Source organism: Phytophthora cinnamomi, assembly GCF_018691715.1.
Source record: "Phytophthora cinnamomi strain GKB4 chromosome Unknown Contig35, whole genome shotgun sequence".
Taxonomy (NCBI): Eukaryota; Oomycota; class Peronosporomycetes; order Peronosporales; family Peronosporaceae; genus Phytophthora; species Phytophthora cinnamomi.
Window position 1 is genome coordinate 37402 of NW_027150968.1, and position 19647 is coordinate 57048.

Below are 19647 nucleotides of genomic sequence, written 5' to 3' on the forward strand. Positions count from 1 at the left end.
CGGCGGCCTCGTGGTGTTGTCAAGCAAGTCGCAGCGAGGATAAACGCGCCCCGCGAACTTGAATCTCGCGAGTCCACCGAGAAAGCAAAGGCAACCGTAGTGCAGAGCAGCGAGGCGCACGTCCCCCTCCGTTCGCGAAAGCCATGTGGGCCACAGGGTAGACAGGGGCTCCACCATCTTCGTGGAAACCTTGGCGCGTTGACTTGCCGATTGGAAGAGCTGCCGATCTCTATGGTGAAATACACTGTCGAACCCCGAGGAAGTGGGCGGACAGCAAATGTGCCCTACTCAAACTGTATAACCCGGGAAGGTGGGAGTAGCTGGCACTGGCAGGCGGCGAGACCGCTTCAACGAGTGAGCCAGTGCTTGGTCTCCGCTGTTGGCTGCCTGCCAACATCCAGCTCGTAGCCATCGGAGAAAAGGCCGCAACACGAGCGTGGCTGTCGTTACCAACAGCAGCGACCAAGCCTACAGAAAAGTAGAGAAGGGCCCGCGTCGACATGGTCGCCGAAGAAGCCTATGCACGAACGTGGCTACACGTCGAGCAGATGACGTTCCACACCGTTGCCACGAACTCACGCGTCTATCCAAGGTAGGCGAGAGCTTTTCCCTCGGCGCGCCGCCCTGGGAAAAATATCGTGACGTTGCTGCTCGCAGAACCTCCAACCCTCGCTTACGGGCACCACCTTTGCCATTTGCGGCTGTATGTGTACACATCCCAACCTGTAATAGCGCTCGAACACGCGTGAAATTCGCCCCAAAGTTTGCGCGCCTAGCAAGATGCCGCAGCCTTTGCATTCACTTCGCTTAGCTTCTCAACCGATGGGCAAACCATAAAATTGAACCGGTGCGGCTGTAATTTCGTAACGCGCTTTACATGTAACTGCGACCCCTTTGAAGCTATGCGCGCGCAGCTCGACTACCGGTGATACCGTGGCATCACTACCAATTCCAACCTTGGTTGCAGCTGGAATGGTGACTTCCAGCCGACGTGCTGGTGTGAATTGGTCAGTGGTACGAAAGCTCGCAAGATACAGCTCAGCGCCCCTCACACAGTGTGCGAGGGGCGCAGCCTCCAGCCGAACGCCAAAATGTTGATGCTACATGTGTACTGCGTGCGGCGGCCCTGCAGCAGACCAGGCTGCGAAAGCCGGTTAGGCTCACCTTGCATCCCAGCAGCGGCGGTCCGTGAGATGCGCCGCCCGCCGCGTTAGCTGAAGCGGTCTTTCCGCTGGTTCTCTTGACTCACCCGCTTGGCTACACGAGCGCTTTGTCAGCACGGTGGACAGGCCCGTATGTAACCTGCCCCCGCGCGGGGGTAACGTGAGATGCTCGCTCGCTCACTCACCACAGCACGCGTCCCGCGTCGCGCGGTGAATCCGCCGCCACCGCGCGTGTGGACGACGGCCTCCCAGAATCATCGGGCGTGTCCGGTTGCCCTTGATGAAGCAGCGTCGCGCCCTTCTATTGGAAGGGAACCGAAGGCCAACGCGCTGCTTTGCCGCTGCATCCCGCTGATTACATGCTGCGAGGTCACCGCGGACGCAAACCGAGGCCCGCTCCCACTGAAGAAGGCATCTGTTTTCAAATACACGCCAAGCAGCGTGAAACAGCTTTCGGAGCCCGGTGGACAGGTACCATTAGGTGTACACAGCGCAAACGGTATCCGAAGTATCCGCTCGCTCGACAAGTCGCAGTAGCGACACTCCCTTGGGTGGATATCTTCCATGTCGACTCCAACACATGTGTCGAGACGGTAACTTCGACGGCGCTACGAACACCTGCCTGTACTGCAAGCTGCAGGTCGCAGCGTGAAGGCGCGCGCCATCGTGTTGACTCGCTGCAGCGATGCAGCTCGCATAATCAGCGCCAAGAGGCCGCCAGGCCCACACAAGCGCCGCGCTCTCTGGGCTGTTCAAACGTGACCAGCTGCAGCTGGAGCGATGTGTGCCTTCACCTCCAAGTTGAGTGTGCTGAGGTTGCCCGTGTTGCAGCCTCAACACGGCTTGAACAGCCCCATTCCTGCCCAGCAGAGGGGAAGGGGGAGCCTTCTTGGCCAGCAGCGCCCTCGGACAGGAGATCCACCTGCCGATCGCAAGCGGCCAATGGAGGCGCTGATTGCCGAGCCAAAAATTTGTCCCATGTATTACTCAGTGAGCGAGTGATGGCCTTTCGCATTATGGTATTGTCGATTATCGATTACGTCCGCCGTCTGGTCGTAGCGGCATTCAAATCGCCGGCTGGGTGCTGCAGCTACGTTGCCACGCTCGACTTGATCCCTTCAACACCGCTCGGATAGCCGCGCCGAGGTGCTTTTGCTCGGCTTTTTTCGCCTTGCAGGGCCGATTTGCTACAACCGCGCGAAAGCTGGATTACCCGGCGGCGAAAGCTCAGCGAGGCAGCGAGGAAAGGCGAGCTGAGCCACTCGCCTTCAACGTGAGCCTTCTGCCTGTATGGTTTCGGGGAGGCGGGCGCCACCCGAGCGAGCCAACGCGGCGCTCGGCTCGAGTTTCTTTGGCGCGTTCAACGTCAGACATCCCAACTGCGAGCTAGATTTGCAAGGCCTCGCTCGCTTGCTCGCTCGCCGCGGGCCTGCCAAATGAAACTCGGCGTCCATCGCTTGAAACCTTCACGCTGTAATTAAACAATCGGCGCCGCTCAACGCGGGAGCGTCACTTGAAGCGCTCAGGTTACATACAAATAGCGAGCAAAGCTGCGCGGAGGTTGCTCTGTCCGCGCAAAAAGCCAACATGGATCGAACAGCGTGTTTGAACTGCAAAGCTAGCATAGCGTGCACGCTTCGACTCAAAACGCGGGGCGCGGCGAGTCAACTCTGACAGTACTTCTTGGCTCTGCAAGTCCTCTCGGTTGAGAATCGCTGACAAAAAAAAGATCTGTATTTGCTTCCACAAGCAAGATCTGGTCTTCATAACGCGGCGTGGATTGATAGTTTACGAATAATGCTTGGCATAACGCTGCCACCGATCTCTTTACATCCTACACAGCCTAAAACTCGTACGTGGCGGCAAGGTACGGCGCCTGCGCCTGCTGCTGGGGCGGCTTGTTCATGCGCGTGGGCGGTTCCAGCTTGGGCAGTCGGTCTCTAATCACTGCGACGTTGTGGTGGCCCTGGGCCGCCGCAGCGGCAGCCGCCTGCGCGTTCTCCACGAACAAGCAGTCGAACAGGTCCTGCACGTCTGACTCCAAAATGCGCTGTTGCTGCGGAGGATGATGTTGGGTCTGGTGGTTTTCCACAGGCTGGTGCGACGGCCACAGCAGACCGCGCATCGGCAGCGATCCGGTCGGGGGAGGTGCGCGGCCAGGGAACTCGAACTTCGGCCGCGGCAGTGACGGCATCCCTGACACGGGGACAGGAACCGGGACGGCGTCCTGGCGAGTCGACGGACCGGCGCGGTGCTGCGTGCGACGATGCCGGGTCAAGTTGCCAGCGGTACTAAACGTCTTGCCACAACCAGCGAAGTCGCACGTGTGCGGGGTGCGCGCGAGGTGCACCTTGAGGTGCGGCACCAGCTTCTCGCGACTCGTGAAGACGCGCGTGCAGTGCGCGGCGGGACAGCTGATCTTGCGCATGGCGTGCAGCTTGCGGTGGCGCGCCAGGTTGCCCGAGGTGCTGAAGCGCTTGCCGCACTCGGCCACGGGGCACTGGTGCGGCTGCTCGCCCGTGTGCGTCTTGAGGTGCTCGTGCAGCGTGAACTTGCGGTGGAAGCGGCCGCCGCAGTTTGGCACGGGGCAGGCGAACGGCCGGTCCTCGGAGGGCGCCGCGCGGCGCGAGGTGCCCGGGCGGCGGGGCGCGGCGGGCGGTGGCGGTGGTGGGGCGCTGGCATTGACGTTGACGTTGGCACCGGGGCCAAGATTGGCAACGGCACCACCGCCGAGATTGGCATGGTGCGTGTTCGGATCCTGGTGCTGGTGCTGGCCGGAAGAACTGCGTTGCAGGTAGAACGGCGGGTCCCGCGTCGTCTCACTTAGCATGGCTTGCATGGTCGGTCGTTGGGGGGGAGGTCAGGATAAGATCGAGGGGCTGGTTGGAAGCGGACACGTCACGCCGCTTGGGCTTTTTCCACAGTGGCTCTCCTCGCCTCAAGCTGGTACTTTCGAGAATACAACCGAGGCCGCCGCTGTGTTCGGCTCTGTGCCTGTCGCCGCGCCTCTGCGTCTGGTTTGGCGGGCTGGCGGGGCCATCAATGGACTCGTCCAGAGCCATTCCTGCGGCGGATAGGGCCCCGGGTCACCAGCGCATGAATTCGGCATGGATAGGACACATCATATGCTTGCGTGATTATGGCGGCTGGCTGTTTGTCAGCAACGCGCGCGCAGTCCTGCGCTGGAAGCTCGCTCTGCACGAGCGCAGCCATCTGCCGCAGACGCTGGTGCTGGACGGGGTTTGCCGCCTATGCGATGCCCCTCAACTTGACGTTGCAAGCCCCGCATGGTCGCTGGCACAGTCTCGCTCGTTTTTCGCACGCAGGAGAAGCCCGCCAGCCGGGAACTGTGGATAGCCCCGCCGGCTACTTTTTATCGCGAGGGATTTGCAGCGCGCGCGGTGAATCTGCAGCGGCGAGCAGCGCGGCGGGCGGGCGGACCCCGTTGGTCCCGCCGTCTTCGGACAAACGAACTCAGACCGCCGCGCTGCAACCGCTGGGACGTTGCTCGCGCGACGACGCGCTTCAATTGTTCCAGGTCTTCGGCCGTTCGGCTCGGCGCCGGGCGGCTCGGGTCGCTGCACTCGAGTTGAACTGATACCGTTCACCATCGGCGGCAATTCCTCGAGGCTCATGATCACCTCGCGCGTGTTTGACGCCCCGAGAATCATTCGCGGTCACCCCGGTGCCGGCGAGCATTGAAGCCGATCCGATCTTCAGTTGTCAAAGCGCGCTCGCTTCGAAGCGCCGATGCGTTTCCTGGTCCAATGTGTACCACAGCCCATGAAGGGAGGTTCCGTGACGTGACCCAATCTCGTGACAAGCTAGAGTACTGTACAAGTCCACCTGACGACTTCGATCCCTTCCGTGCGGGTACTGTACGGTACCGAAGACGTCCTCCGTCCTCCTCGGAGGAACGCGTCAACAGAAGGCGAGGCGGGCCCTGTCAGACTTCGGGCGATGACGCCTGACGGTGGTGCTGCTCGCGCGTGCAGGTGGATCGCCTAAAGCAAAGAAGCGCACTGCGGAGACTAATGATGACCGTGACTGACGGACGGACGCAAAAGAGTGGAGGACGCTTTTGGATTGACGGGTACACTAGAGGGGTCCATTGAACAACTTGGCCATTATACTTACTGGTAACTTCATCAACACAACTCTCGAGGCCAGCCTACTGGTGGTAGGCTCCGCGGAGGAACGGCTCGCTGCGGATGATGCCGCCCATATTGTTCACGTGCGCCACCGCGGGGTTCTCCACGAACAGGCAGTCCAGCAGGTCTCGCACGTCTTGGTCGGAGATGCCTCGGTTGTAGTCGGGTCTTGCCACCGCGACGGCCGCAGACACCGCTTCTTGCATTGGACCGGCAGACCACACGGGGCCCTTGACGAGCATCGCTCCTGGGACGACTGGGTACTGCATCACCCTACCGGGCATCCCCTGCATGGGGAACTGGCGCTGCTCCGGGAATGGAAAGCTCTTGAGCATCGGTGGCTGCCTCGGGGGCTCCATGCCGTTCACGCGGTTGACTGGCGGGGCGTTGTGTCGCGTTCGTCGGTGTCGTGTCAAGTTCCCGGCTGTGCTGAAGGTCTTGCCGCAGCCTTCGATGTTGCAGGTGTGCGGCGTGCCCGCGAGGTGGACCTTGAGGTGTCTCATGAGCTTTTCGCGGCTCGTGAACTCTCGGGAGCAGTGCGGCGTGGGGCAGTTGAGCTTGTGCACCGAGTGCAGCTTTCGGTGGCGCGCCAGGTTGCCCGAGGTGCTGAAGCGCTTGCCACAACCCGCTATGGGGCACTGGTGGGGCTGCTCGCCCGTGTGCGTCTTCATATGTTCGTGCAGCGTGAACTTGCGGTGGAACCGGCCGCCGCAGGTCGGGATCGGACATGCGAACGGTCGATCCTGTGACGGCGGAGCGCGACGCGACTCGGTGGGTCGAGAACTCGGCACGAAGACGCCCCGGTCGTTCGACTGCGGCTGCTGCTGGTTGAGCTCGGCTTGCATCGCGGACCTCGGTTTAACTTCGTGGATGGCAGGCAATTTGAATTGTTCAGTAGGCGGACAGGGCAGCGGCGCCGAAAGCGCAAAAGTGCAGCGTCGTGCAGAGAGCGGAAGGTGGATCTCCTCACGGCACGAAACTCAGGATGGGGAGGCAATGCAGCCAGGTCTGCAGCGACAACTGGACAGGGCCGGCCACCACTTGCACTTGGTCGCGGTGCGTCTCGACCCGTCAGAGCTGATGTCATCACGGTCTCACTTGGCGCTGCAGATGCGCTGGACTTGCAACGCGGCGATCAAAGTCCTATGTGTCGCGATGCCATTGCCAGAACTGATCGGCGTGGAAGCCGAACTCGCACTCGAAGCGGGAGGCTTGCCCCTTTTTGGCAAAGTGTAGCTGCGCCGAGCCGCTAAGCAAACAAGTGAATTGTCAGCGCCCGTGTCACGCTTCGCGCGCCCCGCCCCGTCCACTGCTTCAACACAAACCAATGATGACTACCGGCCGGGCCTCTCGGCGCTCGAGTGGCATCCGCCGCGGAGGCAAGAGGGGCAGTGTCAAAGGAGCTGGTGCACGACGTCCGGTTGGCAACCCGTGGTCATCTGCTACCGAGGACGGATCGGATCGGGTTTGAAGAGCTTCTCCAGGATTGGCGTTCCAGTTGACACGGCTTCCGGCGGGTCATGCACAACGAGTCTGCATTGCAGCTCGAACAATCGATCGGGACAGCTCCGTGTACGAGTTTCCACGTGTGATTATGTGGCTTTTGCTGTGATGGTGAGGCGATGGCGAAGCTCGTCATCTCCGCCCAAAAACGTCACGGCGGGGGCGACAGCGCCAACGTCGGGGTGAAACGACTCGTTTCAAACGAGGGAAGCGGACAGACTTGGCCGTACGAAATGCGGCCACAGAAGCGGCGAGCGAGACGCATCGGCTGTTGACACTTGATGCTCTGGGCTCGCCTTCAACTGCTCGCACTGCCACGAACCGAACCACACTGCGCGGGAGCGTGGGTGAGCTCCCGCGTCTTCCTGCACGCCGGTCCCGGTGCGGCATTGTGCTCAATCGTGCGTCTCAAAGTCGGTTGAGCATGGTGCCGGCTTGCCGACATGAACGTGCCGCTTGCGAGAAACGCGGCCCTTGCCGCCTTCATCCACCACGGCATGGTGTCCTCCGGATAGCCCACATTGAAGACCCCAGGACGAGGCAGATTTGCAGTTGCACCCGTTGAAGTTTCGCGTATGGTACGCGAGAAAAAATGGTTGCTTGGTGGCAGCGCGGCCTCCTCGACCTGGTTTGATCGGTGTAGATCCATGTTCAACATGCTGGTTCGAGTCTCTAGCCCAGTGCTGCTCACACTTGCGTCGTTTATCTCTGTCAAATTGGCATTGCCAAATCCGCCTAAGCAGTTCTTAGCAACTCTGACCCGCAAATGCACATGTCCAGCATGTCGACCACCTTAGTCGAATCACATTGCCGGTGCCAGTCGCGCATCGAACCAAAGCTTTTTGCTCGATCTGGACAACACTTCCCCCCCCACCCCCCTCAAATCTTTCCTCCATCTCCAGTGACTTTCGCTCCAGCTCACCTCGGAATTGCGTCGCTAAAACGATTCCAGCACCATCTTCTTGCGCATCGAGGTCTCCCCTCCCCTTCACAGGGCGGAGGTGGCGGTCCGTAGGCAAATCCGAGCTTCGGTTCATCGCGTGTACAACTTCTCAACAAGAGAGCAATGGCGAGCGTCGCTACGAAGCCACGTGCTTGCTACATGAGATTTCAGGGAAAAACTGTTCGATTCGAGCTGCCCTTGCGTGGTGGGCGCTATCCTATCTATACATTGTTCGTGGTGCTGCGAGGGTCCTTTGCAGCCTTGACAACGTCGTCCGCCGGGTCGACACCGGTTGTCTGCACCTGCTTGGCGTGCTCCATCTTGAGTGTCTGGTCGCGCAAACGGGCACCGATGCGCTTGGCCTGGGTCACCTTGTACAGAATGGTGAAAAAGGTGACGACGCACGCGATGGCAGCGATGATGAGTGCAACGAGGATAGGGGGGCCGTACAGGTTGTCACCATCCTCGTTGCTGGCAGTCGTTGTGCATCGCGGTCCGGTCCACGAGTCCGAAGAGCACTCGCAACGCTTATCTGAGTTGCACGCGCCGGTTCTCACAGCCGAGGAACCCGTCGTGGAAATGGTGCAATCGTCGTCGGAATTGCAGAACGCCATGCCCGACACCTCCACCACCAAGTTGTCGTCATCCTGGTAGTCATCGATGTTGTCCTCGATCCACTGCTTGGTCGGGTGGGTGGACGGATCGCACCCCACAGCCATCGACGATCCGTCGGACACGTCCTGGTACACGCGGATGTAGTCGATCTTCATGTACATCGGGAACGAGTCGCAAATAGCGTTCGTCGTGTTGTCGGTGCCGTCACCATAGCAGCCACTGGAACCAGCATTAGGCGGCTTCGAACCCCAGGAGCTCGAAAGAGCCACGTTGAAAATGAAGTACATCGGTTCCTCGATCATGAGCTTCTTGGGGTTCATGCGCGCCGTGTCCTGCGGCGGGCTGGTGACCGATTCCGCCGGAATCTCAAAGATAACCTGTCCTTCCACCTCCCAGCGAATGTAGCCCGAGTCGCCCATGACCCACTCCAGCGAGTACGTGACCCAGTCCAAGTACGCAGCCATGTGTACTTCCCAGTTCGAAGAAATAGCGTCCATTTGGTACGTGAATTCCGATCCAGTGCTCGTGGAGCCGCCAGACTGTGTACACTCCGACGCAGTGTTACCAGCGTTACACAAGTACGCGCCCGTGTAGGCGTTCTGCTTGGGGAAGCACGTGCCGTTGGTGTTCACGCCCCAGTGCACCGTGCTGTTGTCCTTGAAGTCCAGGTCGGCGTTCACATCGTACGAAGCCGGGCACAAAGCCATCGTACACGCGTTCTCCGTGATTCCCTTGGTCACCGAGGCGTTGATCGTCGCGAAGCTCTGCACGTCGTCTTTCTCGACGTCGCACAAATTATTGGCGGCGTACCGCAGTCCTTGGTACCACGATTTGTGTCCGCGCAGGTTCCAGTAGTACTTGGTGGGGACGTCCTGGTTGTTAGCGCCCTCCGTCGTACAGTCATAGCTGTACATGCAGTACGCCGACGAGTTGTCCGCGATGGTGCGGAAGTCGTCGGGCATGCCCGGTCCGACCTGAATCGAGGACGAGATAGCGGTGCCACCACCCTCCAGGATATCAATCTCAGGGGCGCCGCGGCCTTGGTTGGCGTTCATGCCCGAGCCGGGGTTGTCGTCGCACGCGCTGATGCGCTGGTTCTGCGAGTCGAAGATGGTGTCGTTGCACTCGTTGTAGGAGAACGGCCACATGCGCGCCGTGGAGCCCGAGAAGATGGCGCGACCCAGGTTCCCCATGAGCCAGATGCCGGGCCAGGTTGGGTAGTAGTCGATGTTGGCGGCGCGCACGCTGGTGGAGCCCGTCTCGACGTCTGGGTTGCCCGAGGCGTTGCTGACGGCGCCCGGCAGCTGCGCGCGCACGGTGACGAGGCCTCCTTGGAAGCAGAACTTGTTCCAGCCCTGCACCATGGCCGAGCGGTAGTAGAAGGTGACGTCCTCGTAGCCCGGGGGCGAGATGTACTCGTTCCAGACCGTGAGGTTGGTCTCGTGGATGTCCGACTCGATGTAGAAGTAGCAGTTGTCGTCGTCGTCGCAGGCCGTGCCCGTCATGTTGGGGTAGTAGATCTCGAGCGCGGCGTTCACGCCGTCGGGCTTGTCGATGGCCGTCCAGAGGTGGTCCTCGCCGGCGTCGAAGCTGCGGCCCTCCACGTTGAACTCGTCGCTCATGACGAGCGTCCACGTCTCGCCGCGCGACGACTTGTGCGTCTGCGCCTTGCTGGGCGTGTCCACGTCCACCCACGGGCGCACGCCCGACTTGGTCCCGTACGTCGTGGTGGACGCCATTGCCACGGCGGACGAGGCCGCCGCCAACGCGACGCTGGTCCAGCGTGACAGCATCTCTCCAGTCGAACTCTACTCTGCTTGGTGACTAAGGTCTCGACCACTATCCGCGGGCTCCACTATCCGCGGGCTTTGAGTCGCCGATCGCCTGCGTGGAGAGAAACCTGAACTGGCTGGGACGATGCCTAGCCAAACTGGCGAAGAGCGACCGTCACATCTTCGGGAACCAGCGGCTGGTTAGCACCATACTCGACGCGAGTCTGATTGCATAGCCGGGCCTGCAAATTCAAGCGGATCGATGAATGTCACACGCGACTTTGAAACCAGATTGTGCCCCGCGGACACCGAAGTCACGCATAGCGAAACGCCCATATGCGGGTTGTTGTTGTATGGCGGGCGACGGCCGGTCGATTGTCGGGGCTGGAGCTGCGTTGTTGGGGATCGAGGTGGCTGGTGTTCGGACGGCGACCGCGCGGATTAAAATCATTTGTTATCCTGGGAAGCAAAAATTCCCTCGGAATTTTCGAACAACGCGGACTGTGAGACCCGATACGAATTACTTCTGGAAGGACATCACAGATGGAGGCGCCATAAACGTTACTATGCATTTTAATACTGAAATGACATGATACATAATGAATGAGGTTTAAGAGGATCAGTATTCAGAGGGAAACTGGCAAAATTCGAGAATGGAGGACACAGAAAGGCAAAAATCAAAGTTCGGCAGGCGCAGGAATCCATGCAGCCTGCCTTCGAGTTGCCGGCAATGCAGCCTTCCTGGATTGGTGGGGGCTTCACACTGCAGCAATGCCATGCCATTGTGCGGATTGTGGCGCGGATTGCAAGTTCTGGCCTGGATTTACCGGTATAATAGCAGCGCCGAAAAAGTTTAGGGGATCTGCCATGCATCAATGGCAGGCACGTGCTCTTCACATTCGTGGCTGGTCAAGCAAGCGCACAAGTCGACCAAGCAACTGAGTGTGCCGGCGCTGCGAGGATGAATATGTAAATGGGGATCACGTTGTTGTCCATGATCTGCGTGCACTGACGTGGCACGGGTGAGTAGAGAATGACCAGGGACCTCGAATTACTGGATCAGGGCACTTCAACTTGAAGCGAGCAGATACCTTATCAAGAACACGTTATGTATATACTTATTGGCCGCGTTTACACAAAGTTCGTGCTGTAATCCTCTCGCTTACTGCTCTTGGCGGCGTTGGTCTCTGGGAGCGACACCACGGACGTTCCTCTCTCGACCTTGCTAGCGCCGACTTCGACCATGGACCCCATGGACGCAGCCTGTTTCAGTTCCCTCAACTGCTCCACTTTATGTTCCTGATCCTGCTGCACCTTGTGGATGTCCCGCTTGTTTTCCCGCCACTTGTAAATGATGGCAAAGACCATAACTGCTAACAGTGCCAGGGCCACCAGCACCGAAACGTACATCGGAGGACCATACAGCTCGTCGTCAGTGCTGCTCGAGCTGGCTGGTTCAGTGCAGCGAGGTCCTGTCCAAGAGTCCGTAGAGCATTCGCAACGGCCATTCGAGTTGCATGTACCGGTGGACACCGCTGTAGAACTGTCAATGGTGCAGTCGTCGTCCGAATTGCAGAATGCCATACCCGATACGACAATGTAGGGGTTGTCGGAGCCCGTGTAGTCGTCGATGTTGTCCTCGATCCATTGCTTCGTCGGATGAGAAGACGGATCACAGCCGATCGCCATGCCAGTTCCACTGGATGTATCCTGGTACAAGCGGATGTAGTCGATCTTCATGTACATCGGGAATGAGTCGCAGATAGCGTTGTCTTTGGAGCTGGAACCATCTCCACGACAGCTTCCTTCGCCTGCATGAGGTGGTGAAGAGCCCCAGGAGCTTGACAGGGCGACGTTGAAGATGATGTACATGGGCTCCTCGACCATGATTTTCTTGGGGTTCATCTGAGCTGTGTCCTGTGGAGGATTCGTCAGGGCTTCGGCGGGGATTTCAAAGATTACCTGGTTCTCCACTTCCCAGCGCACATATCCCGAGGCGCCCATGACCCACTCAACGCTGTACGTTACCCAGTCCAAATACGCCGCCATGTGCACTTCCCAATTCGACGAGATCGCGTCCATTTGATATGCGAATTCCGATCCAGCACTCGTAGAGCCACTTGAGGATGTGCATTCCGTTGCATTGTTGCCAGCATTGCACAGGTACGCACCCGTGTACGCGTTCTGGAGGGGGAAGCAAGTGCCGTTCGTATTGATTCCCCAATGCACCGTGCCGTTATCCTTCAAACCCAAGTCTCCATTTACATCGTACGAAGCAGGACACAAGTCCATTGTGCAAGCATTTTCCGTGATTCCCTTCGTCAACGACGCGTTAATCGTAGCAAAACTCTGGACATCCGCGCTTTTGACGTCGCACAAGTTGTTCGCGCCATAGCGAAGCCCCTGATACCACGATTTATGGCCACGCAGATTCCAGTAGTAATTAGTTGGGACGTCCTGGTTGTTCGCACCCTTGGTGGTGCACTCGTAGGTGTAAAAGCAGTAGGAGGATGCAGTATCTTCGATAAGCCTGAAATCCGCTGGCATCCCTGGCCCGACCTGAATCGATGATGAAATGGCAGTGCCACCACCCTCAAGGATATCGATCTCAGGGGCTCCACGGCCTTGATTTGCCTTCATGCCTGAACCAGGATTGTCGTCACAAGCACTGATGCGCTGGTTCTGCGAGTCGAAAATGGTATCATTGCACTCGTTGTAGGAGAACGGCCACATTCGAGCGGTGGAGCCCGTGAACAGAGCGCGCCCCAAATTCCCCATCATCCAAATTCCTGGCCAGGTTGGATAGTAGTCGATGTTGGCGGCGCGCACAGTTGTGGAGCCCGTCTTGACGTCCGGGTTGCCAGACGCGCTGGAAACTGCACCGGGGAGGCGAGCGCGCACCTCGATCATGCCGCCCTGAAAGCAAAACTTGTTCCAGGTCTGCACCATGCCGGAACGATAGTAGAAGTACACCGTCTGATACCCTGGAGGCGAGATGTAGTTATTCCAAACAGTTTTCTCGATGGTTTCGTCCGTGGTGTTGATGTAGAAGTAGCAATTCCCGTCCGTATCGCACTCGGTGCCCGTCATATTCGTCGAGTATACCTCAAGTGCTGCATTGACGCCGTCAGGGAGTTCCAGAGCCGTCCACAGATGATCGTCACCCGCGTCGAAACTGCGGCCTTCCGTGTTGAACTCGTCGCTCATCGTCAAGGTCCAGGTATCTCCTCTCGACGAAGTATACGTCTGCGCGCTGGAAGGGGTGTCGACATCCACCCATGGCAAGACGCCGGACTTGGTGGTGTATGATGCACTTGATGCAGCTGTTGAAGTCGTAGCCAACGCAAGTGCCAGTATTGCTCCGACGCTCCGCTCGCTGATTTTCCGGCTGCACATGTTGGTCTCGTACGAAGCAGAGCTACTGCGATGGAAGCGGTGAAAGCTTAAGTGAGTGGCGAGCTCAAACGCCGCAGCGAGCATTTTCGTTGGCGTCCATCAAGATCACCTAGTACCTGTCCGTGACAATCCTGCCGAACGTCGAGGGTGGTGAATTTCGCCGTCTAGGAGAGCGAAAGATATTGCATCTGGCGCTCCGTGTGTGGCAATCGGCCGCTCTCACTTGCATGCATCTAACCAGCAGTGGACACTTGATCGTAAGCAGATGCTGGTATCGGGTCTGAAGTGACAGCCCCGGGTGATACCAGTACCTCTTGGAAGCCCATTGTGGATTTTTCAGCATCGCCTTGCTGTCCGTGCGTCAACCTCGAGTCTCAACACGGGAACGCCTTGGATGGGAATGAGACGCCGCGCACTGTTTGAACACTAGAACACTTCATTTATTTCGCCGTCCGCGCGGAGCCGATCTGTTCGTCTGCCTTGGCAGCTCTTTCGAGCAGGTCTTCTCGTGTGTAAGATGGCCGCTGGCATTGCCCAGCGCCGCAATTCTTGACCAACGGTGGGAAGCCTTGCAATCGTGTACGATTCTTGCGTGGCACATTCATCGATCCCTTAACGCGGGTGAAGCTGACAATGCTACTCGCCATACTGCCACCCGGTGGCTATGCTCATTCCTGTGCAGTAAATGTCAGTTTGATCGCGATTGGAGCGTTAACAATCTCTGTTGAAGTGTCCTTGGTGGTCGACAGTTGACTCGAACATCCGATACAAACTGGCGAAAAGCAAATCGCTCGCCACCATCAACTTGTCAACACCAACCCCGCCTCACTTGACATGACTTTCATGTAGGAATCGGCAGCAATGCCGACAATACCTAGGTAGGCAGCAGCCATGCAAGTACTAGTACATGTACCGTCGTAATGCACCCTCGCTCAGCGAGGGTGCGTGTGCTCAGCGTCCGAGCGCCACATTGCGGTGATCGAATCGGAGCCGGGCGCCCCCGCTATGCAGGCTTGGTGCTCGGCGTATCCGCAGCGTCGACTAGCGAGCGGGCAGACCACGTCAAAGCGCGGCCAGCTGGGATGCGGACGGAATGGCACGGGATGCGACCTGATCGACTCGCGCGCAATGGAGACTTGGCTCGACCTCGTCGTTAGAGGACGGACAGCGCGTGCGTGCGGTATTATAGCGCGGTCCTGCGTGGTGACGGCCACAGTCTCGGACAGCGGACCACTTCCTCTTCTAACGCCTGCCGGACGGACACCATGCTCGTGCGGAATCGGACATTGGCCATCGCGGTCGCCATGGCAATGGCGGCGGTGCAGGCGACGAGCGAGTACTCAACCAAGTCTGGGATTCTACCGTGGGTAGACCCCGCCACACCCAGTGACCGCCAGACGTACACGTCGTCGCGCGGCGGCACGTGGGACTTGGTCATGAGCGACGAGTTCAACACGGAAGGCCGCAGCTTCGAGCCGGGCGACGACCACCTCTGGACGTCCATGGAGAAGGCCGACGGCGTCAACTCGGCCCTGGAGATCTACATGCACAACATGACGGGCACCGAGTGCGACGACGACGACAACTGCTACTTCTACATCGAGGCCACCACGGGCGAGACCACGCTCAAGCTCTGGAACGACTACCTGTCGCCCGCCGGCTACGAGGACGTCACCTTCTACTACAAGGCCGGCATGGTGCAGAGTTGGAACAAGTTCTGCATGCAGGGCGGCATGGTCGAGGTGCGCGCGCAGCTCCCCGGAGCCGTGACCAACGCGTCGGGCAATCCGGACGTCGAGACCGGGTCCAGTAGCGTCCGCGCAGCCACCATCGACTACTACCCGACCTGGCCCGGCATCTGGATGATGGGGAACCTGGGTCGTGCTATCTTCTCCGCGTCCACGGCGCGCATGTGGCCGTTCTCCTACAACGAGTGCAACGAGACCGTCTTCTCCTCGCAGAACCAGCGGATCAGCGCGTGTGACGACGACCCTGGATCGGGCATGAACGCCAACCAAGGCCGTGGCGCCCCTGAGATTGACATTCTCGAGGGTGGTGGCACTGCGATCTCGTCATCGGTTCAGGTTGGTCCAGGCATGCCGGAGCAGTTCCGCCTGCTCGCAGACAACACGTCGTACTCGTGCATCTACACGTACGACTGCACCACCGAAGGTGCCAACAACCAGGATGTGCCCACGGCTTACTACGAGAAGCTTCGCGGCTACAAGTCCTGGTATCAGGGACTCCGGTACGGCGCCAACAACTTCTGCGACTCGGATTCGACGCTTGTTCAATCATACAAGACGATCGCTGCTTCGCTGGAGAAGGGGATCACCGAAAATGCTTGTACGATGGCCTTGTGCCCGGCTTCATATGACGTCAACGCTGACTTGGACTACATCGACAACGGCACGGAGCATTGGGGGATCAACACCAACGGCACGTGCTTCCCAAAGCAGAACGCATACACGGGAGCGTTCCTGTGTAGTGCAGGCAACAACGACACGAGTTGCACCGCCTCCAGTGGCTCCACCGACGCCATGTCCGAGTTCGCGTACCAAATGGACGCCATCTCGTCCAACTGGGAGATCCAGGTAGGCGCGTACACCGACTGGCTAACGTACCAGCTCGAATGGGTCATGGGAGACGAAGGGTATATCCGCTGGATGCTCGCAGGCGAGCCGCTGTTCGAGATCACGGCCGATGTATTGACGAATCCGCCGCAGGACGAGGCGCACATGAACCCCAAGAAGATCATGCTGGAGGAGCCCATGTATCTCATCTTTAACGTCGCCTTGTCCAGTACCTGGGGCACAACGCCGCCCAACGCTGGCAAAGGTGGCTGCTACGGCGACGGCAGTGACGCGACCACAAACGCCATTTGCGACGCGTTCCCCATGTACCTGAAGATCGACTACATCCGTGTTTACCAGGACAAGTCGGACGACTCGAGCATGGCCGTGGGGTGCGATCCGTCCACCCACCCGACCAAGCAGTGGATCGAGGACAACATTGACTCGTACGTGGACGACGACAACCCGTGGACTGAAGTAGCTGGCAAGGCTTTCTGCGACTCCAACAACGACTGCACGATCGAGACCAATTCGTCCACTGCTATCACCACGGGCACCTGTGTCAGTGGTCGCTGCAAGTGCTCGGCTACCACCTGGACGGGACCACGCTGCACTGTTGCGACCACCGCGTCCACCGATAGCAGCAGCGACGGCCTGTTCTCCAGCAACTCGTATGGACCCCCGATGTACGTGTCCGGTGTCTTCATGGCCATCACCGTCCTCACCACCTTCGTGTCCGTGTACCTGTCCATCCTGACTGCTCGCAAGACCGACGAAACTCTGCAAAAAGAGATTATGGGGAAGCACGGAGGCGCCGCGATGTCCCCCGCGTCGCTGGGTGACTCCATCGCGAAGCCCCCCAAAGACAACTACAGCACCAATTTTGTATAGCTGGTAAAATGTGAATCAAATGCATGTTATTAGTGCCCACACCTCTGCGAATGGTGGAGCATTGCCCCACCAGGCATTCGCAGTCTTGCACCAATCGAACCTTGTCTGACGCCTTGGTGCTGCAATGAGAAGTGAACTCACTCGAAGCTCTAAGACCGACCAAGTCCCCGTTGTTGCTTTCGTCTTCCTGGACAACTCGGAACCGATCTCACCTCGGCTCGATCTCTGCAACATCCCAGGCGACCGGCGATGTGAGAGGATCACTGGTGCCGCGCGGATCCGGCTCGAGTCGATAGTAGCGACTCAATCCATCGTCAATTAACAGCACCAGCAGCTCGATCCTAAGATCTGCAGCGCTGTCATCAGCGTGACGGAAGTGGTATGCTGAGATCGGTTCTGCTTGGAGAATCCGCCTTCTGAAGCTTCGCGAGGTCTCTGCACAGCGACCTTGAGATCGATACCAACCCCGCCACGACCACGACACTTTCCTCGCTTCACCGAGTGTACGCGTACATGTATGAATGAACACCTCGCCACGCAGCTATCATAAACTGCAGCCGTGCAGGCCTTCCTCGCGCATCATAACTGACGCCGACGGCTTCTGCCGTCGTGGCGAAAGTCTTCGCTGCCGAAATTTCGCTTGTGCTGCTCCACCCACGTGGATGCGTCGAGAAGCGCGGGTGTGACAGGCCACACTCCCGGCCATCTTTGCGGCGTGATACAGCGCAGGTATCTGAGCGGGGGCACGCCAGGGGTCAAGTGCATTTTGGTTTTTCCGGCCTCCCGAGCGTGTGAAGTAGTGTAGCAGTGCAGGGACCTCAATAGTAGTTTGACAGACACAGCATGACGCTCGGCAGGCTGAGTGTCGCGGCCGGCGTGGCATTGGTGCTGGCCTCCACGACCACGTGGGCCAGCTCCTCCAGCAGCAGCACCTCGTACTCGACCAAGTCGGGGATTCTACCGTGGGTGGACCCAGACACACCCAGCAACCGACAGACGTACACCACGTCGAGAGGAGACACCTGGACGCTCACCATGAGCGACGAATTCAACACCGCAGGCCGCAGCTTTGACGCGGGCGACGACCACCTCTGGACTGCACTGGAGAAGGCCGACGGCGTCAACTCGGCTCTCGAGGTCTACTCCAAGAACATGACGGGCACCGAGTGCGACGACGACGGTCGCTGCTACTTCTTCATCAACACCACGGACGAGGTCATCGAGGAGACGGTCTGGAACAACTACATCTCGCCGCCGGGCTACGAGACCGTGTACTTCTACTACCGCTCGGGCATGGTGCAGAGCTGGAACAAGTTTTGCTTCCAGGGCGGCATGATCGAGGTCAAGGTGCAGCTCCCCGGAGCCGTGACGAACGAGTCTGGTAATCCGGATGTCGAGACGGGGTCGACAACAGTGCGCGCCGCCAACATCGACTACTACCCGACCTGGCCAGGCATTTGGCTCATGGGGAATCTAGGTCGCGCCATCTTCTCCGCTTCCACCAGCAGGATGTGGCCATTCACGTACAACGAGTGCAACGAGACCATCTTCTCGTCGCAGAACCAGAGAATCAGCGCGTGTGATGACGACCCAGGCTCGGGCTTGAACGCCAACCAGGGTCGCGGCGCTCCTGAGATCGACATCCTCGAAGGTGGCGGCACTGCTATCTCGTCGTCCATCCAGGTTGGGCCTGGCATGCCCGAAGACTTCCGCATGTTCACGGACAACTCGTCCGAGTATTGCTTCTACAACTATGACTGCACCACCGAAGGCGCCAACAACCAGGACGTCCCCACCAAGTACTACTGGAACATTCGTGGCCATAAGTCGTGGTACCAGGGCCTCCGATACGGCGCCAACAACATTTGCGACGTCGAGGAAGACGACATCCAGAGCTTCGCCACCATCAACGCGTCGCTGACCAAGGGAATCACGGAAAATGCGTGTACCATGGAGCTGTGTCCGGCCTCGTACGACGTTAACGCCGACATGGGCTACAAGGACAACGGTACGGTTCACTGGGGCATTAATGCAAACGGCACATGCTTCCCCAAGCAGAACGCCTACATGGGCGCGTACCTGTGCAATGCTGGCAACACCAACTCGGAGTGTACTGCTTCGAGTGGTTCCACGAGCGCAGGGTCGGAATTCGCGTATCAAATGGACGCTATCTCCACGGACTGGGAAGTGCACATGGCCGCGTACTTGGACTGGGTCACGTACAGCGTTGAGTGGGTCATGGGCGACTACGGCTACATCCGCTGGGAAGTAGAGAACCAGGTGATCTTTGAAATCCCGGCCGAGTCGATTATCAATCCGCCGCAAGACACGGCGCAAATGAACCCCAAGAAAATCATGGTCGAGGAGCCCATGTACCTAATCTTCAACGTCGCCCTCTCCAGTTCTTGGGGATCGAAGCCTCCTAATGCCGGCTCAGGAAGCTGCCGCGGCGACGGCTCCAGCTCCGAAGACAACGCTATCTGCGACTCGTTCCCCATGTACATGAAGATCGACTACATCCGTCTGTACCAGGATACGTCGGATAACACCGATATGGCAATCGGTTGTGACCCTGACACGCACCCGACGAAGAAATTCATCGAGGACAACATCGACGACTACGTCGATGACGACAATCCG

The 19647-nt window shown here is 58.9% G+C and overlaps 6 protein-coding genes across 8 annotated transcripts; 2 read left to right on the top strand and 4 right to left on the bottom strand.

Moving 5' to 3' along the window:
* Nucleotides 1-3006: 3006 nt before the first annotated feature.
* Nucleotides 3007-4002, bottom strand: IUM83_16937 (Zinc finger protein; the record flags this gene model as incomplete). The annotated part of the gene is made up of 1 exon (XM_067941855.1): nucleotides 3007-4002. The coding sequence occupies one exon, from the start codon at nucleotides 4000-4002 to the stop codon at nucleotides 3007-3009; it is 996 nt and encodes a 331-aa protein (XP_067792379.1).
* Nucleotides 4003-5334: 1332 nt separating this feature from the next.
* Nucleotides 5335-6159, bottom strand: IUM83_16938 (Zinc finger protein; the record flags this gene model as incomplete). 2 transcript variants are annotated; one of them, XM_067941857.1, is made up of 1 exon in its annotated part: nucleotides 5335-6159. In XM_067941857.1, one exon carries the CDS (start codon nucleotides 6157-6159, stop codon nucleotides 5335-5337), a length of 825 nt encoding a protein of 274 aa, XP_067792404.1. The 2 variants fall into 2 exon arrangements, with proteins under 2 accessions (XP_067792404.1, XP_067792405.1); XM_067941856.1 differs by having other exon boundaries at nucleotides 5335-5985.
* A 1822-nt stretch (nucleotides 6160-7981) lies between these two features.
* Nucleotides 7982-10168, bottom strand: IUM83_16939 (Beta-glucan synthesis-associated protein; the record flags this gene model as incomplete). 2 transcript variants are annotated; one of them, XM_067941858.1, is made up of 2 exons in its annotated part: nucleotides 7982-8122; nucleotides 8318-10168. In XM_067941858.1, the coding sequence occupies 2 exons, from the start codon at nucleotides 10166-10168 to the stop codon at nucleotides 7982-7984; spliced, it is 1992 nt and encodes a 663-aa protein (XP_067792415.1). The 2 variants fall into 2 exon arrangements, with proteins under 2 accessions (XP_067792415.1, XP_067792416.1); XM_067941859.1 differs by having other exon boundaries at nucleotides 7982-10168.
* Nucleotides 10169-11278: 1110 nt separating this feature from the next.
* IUM83_16940 (Beta-glucan synthesis-associated protein) lies at nucleotides 11279-13354 on the bottom strand (the record flags this gene model as incomplete). The annotated part of the gene is made up of 1 exon (XM_067941860.1): nucleotides 11279-13354. One exon carries the CDS (start codon nucleotides 13352-13354, stop codon nucleotides 11279-11281), a length of 2076 nt encoding a protein of 691 aa, XP_067792442.1.
* A 1493-nt stretch (nucleotides 13355-14847) lies between these two features.
* IUM83_16941 (Beta-glucan synthesis-associated protein) lies at nucleotides 14848-16450 on the top strand (the record flags this gene model as incomplete). The annotated part of the gene is made up of 2 exons (XM_067941861.1): nucleotides 14848-16345; nucleotides 16404-16450. 2 exons carry the CDS (start codon nucleotides 14848-14850, stop codon nucleotides 16448-16450), a joined length of 1545 nt encoding a protein of 514 aa, XP_067792345.1.
* Nucleotides 16451-18159: 1709 nt separating this feature from the next.
* IUM83_16942 (Beta-glucan synthesis-associated protein) lies at nucleotides 18160-19553 on the top strand (the record flags this gene model as incomplete). Its single annotated transcript, XM_067941862.1, has 3 exons — nucleotides 18160-18265; nucleotides 18485-19258; nucleotides 19540-19553. The coding sequence occupies 3 exons, from the start codon at nucleotides 18160-18162 to the stop codon at nucleotides 19551-19553; spliced, it is 894 nt and encodes a 297-aa protein (XP_067792371.1).
* Nucleotides 19554-19647: the final 94 nt, after the last annotated feature.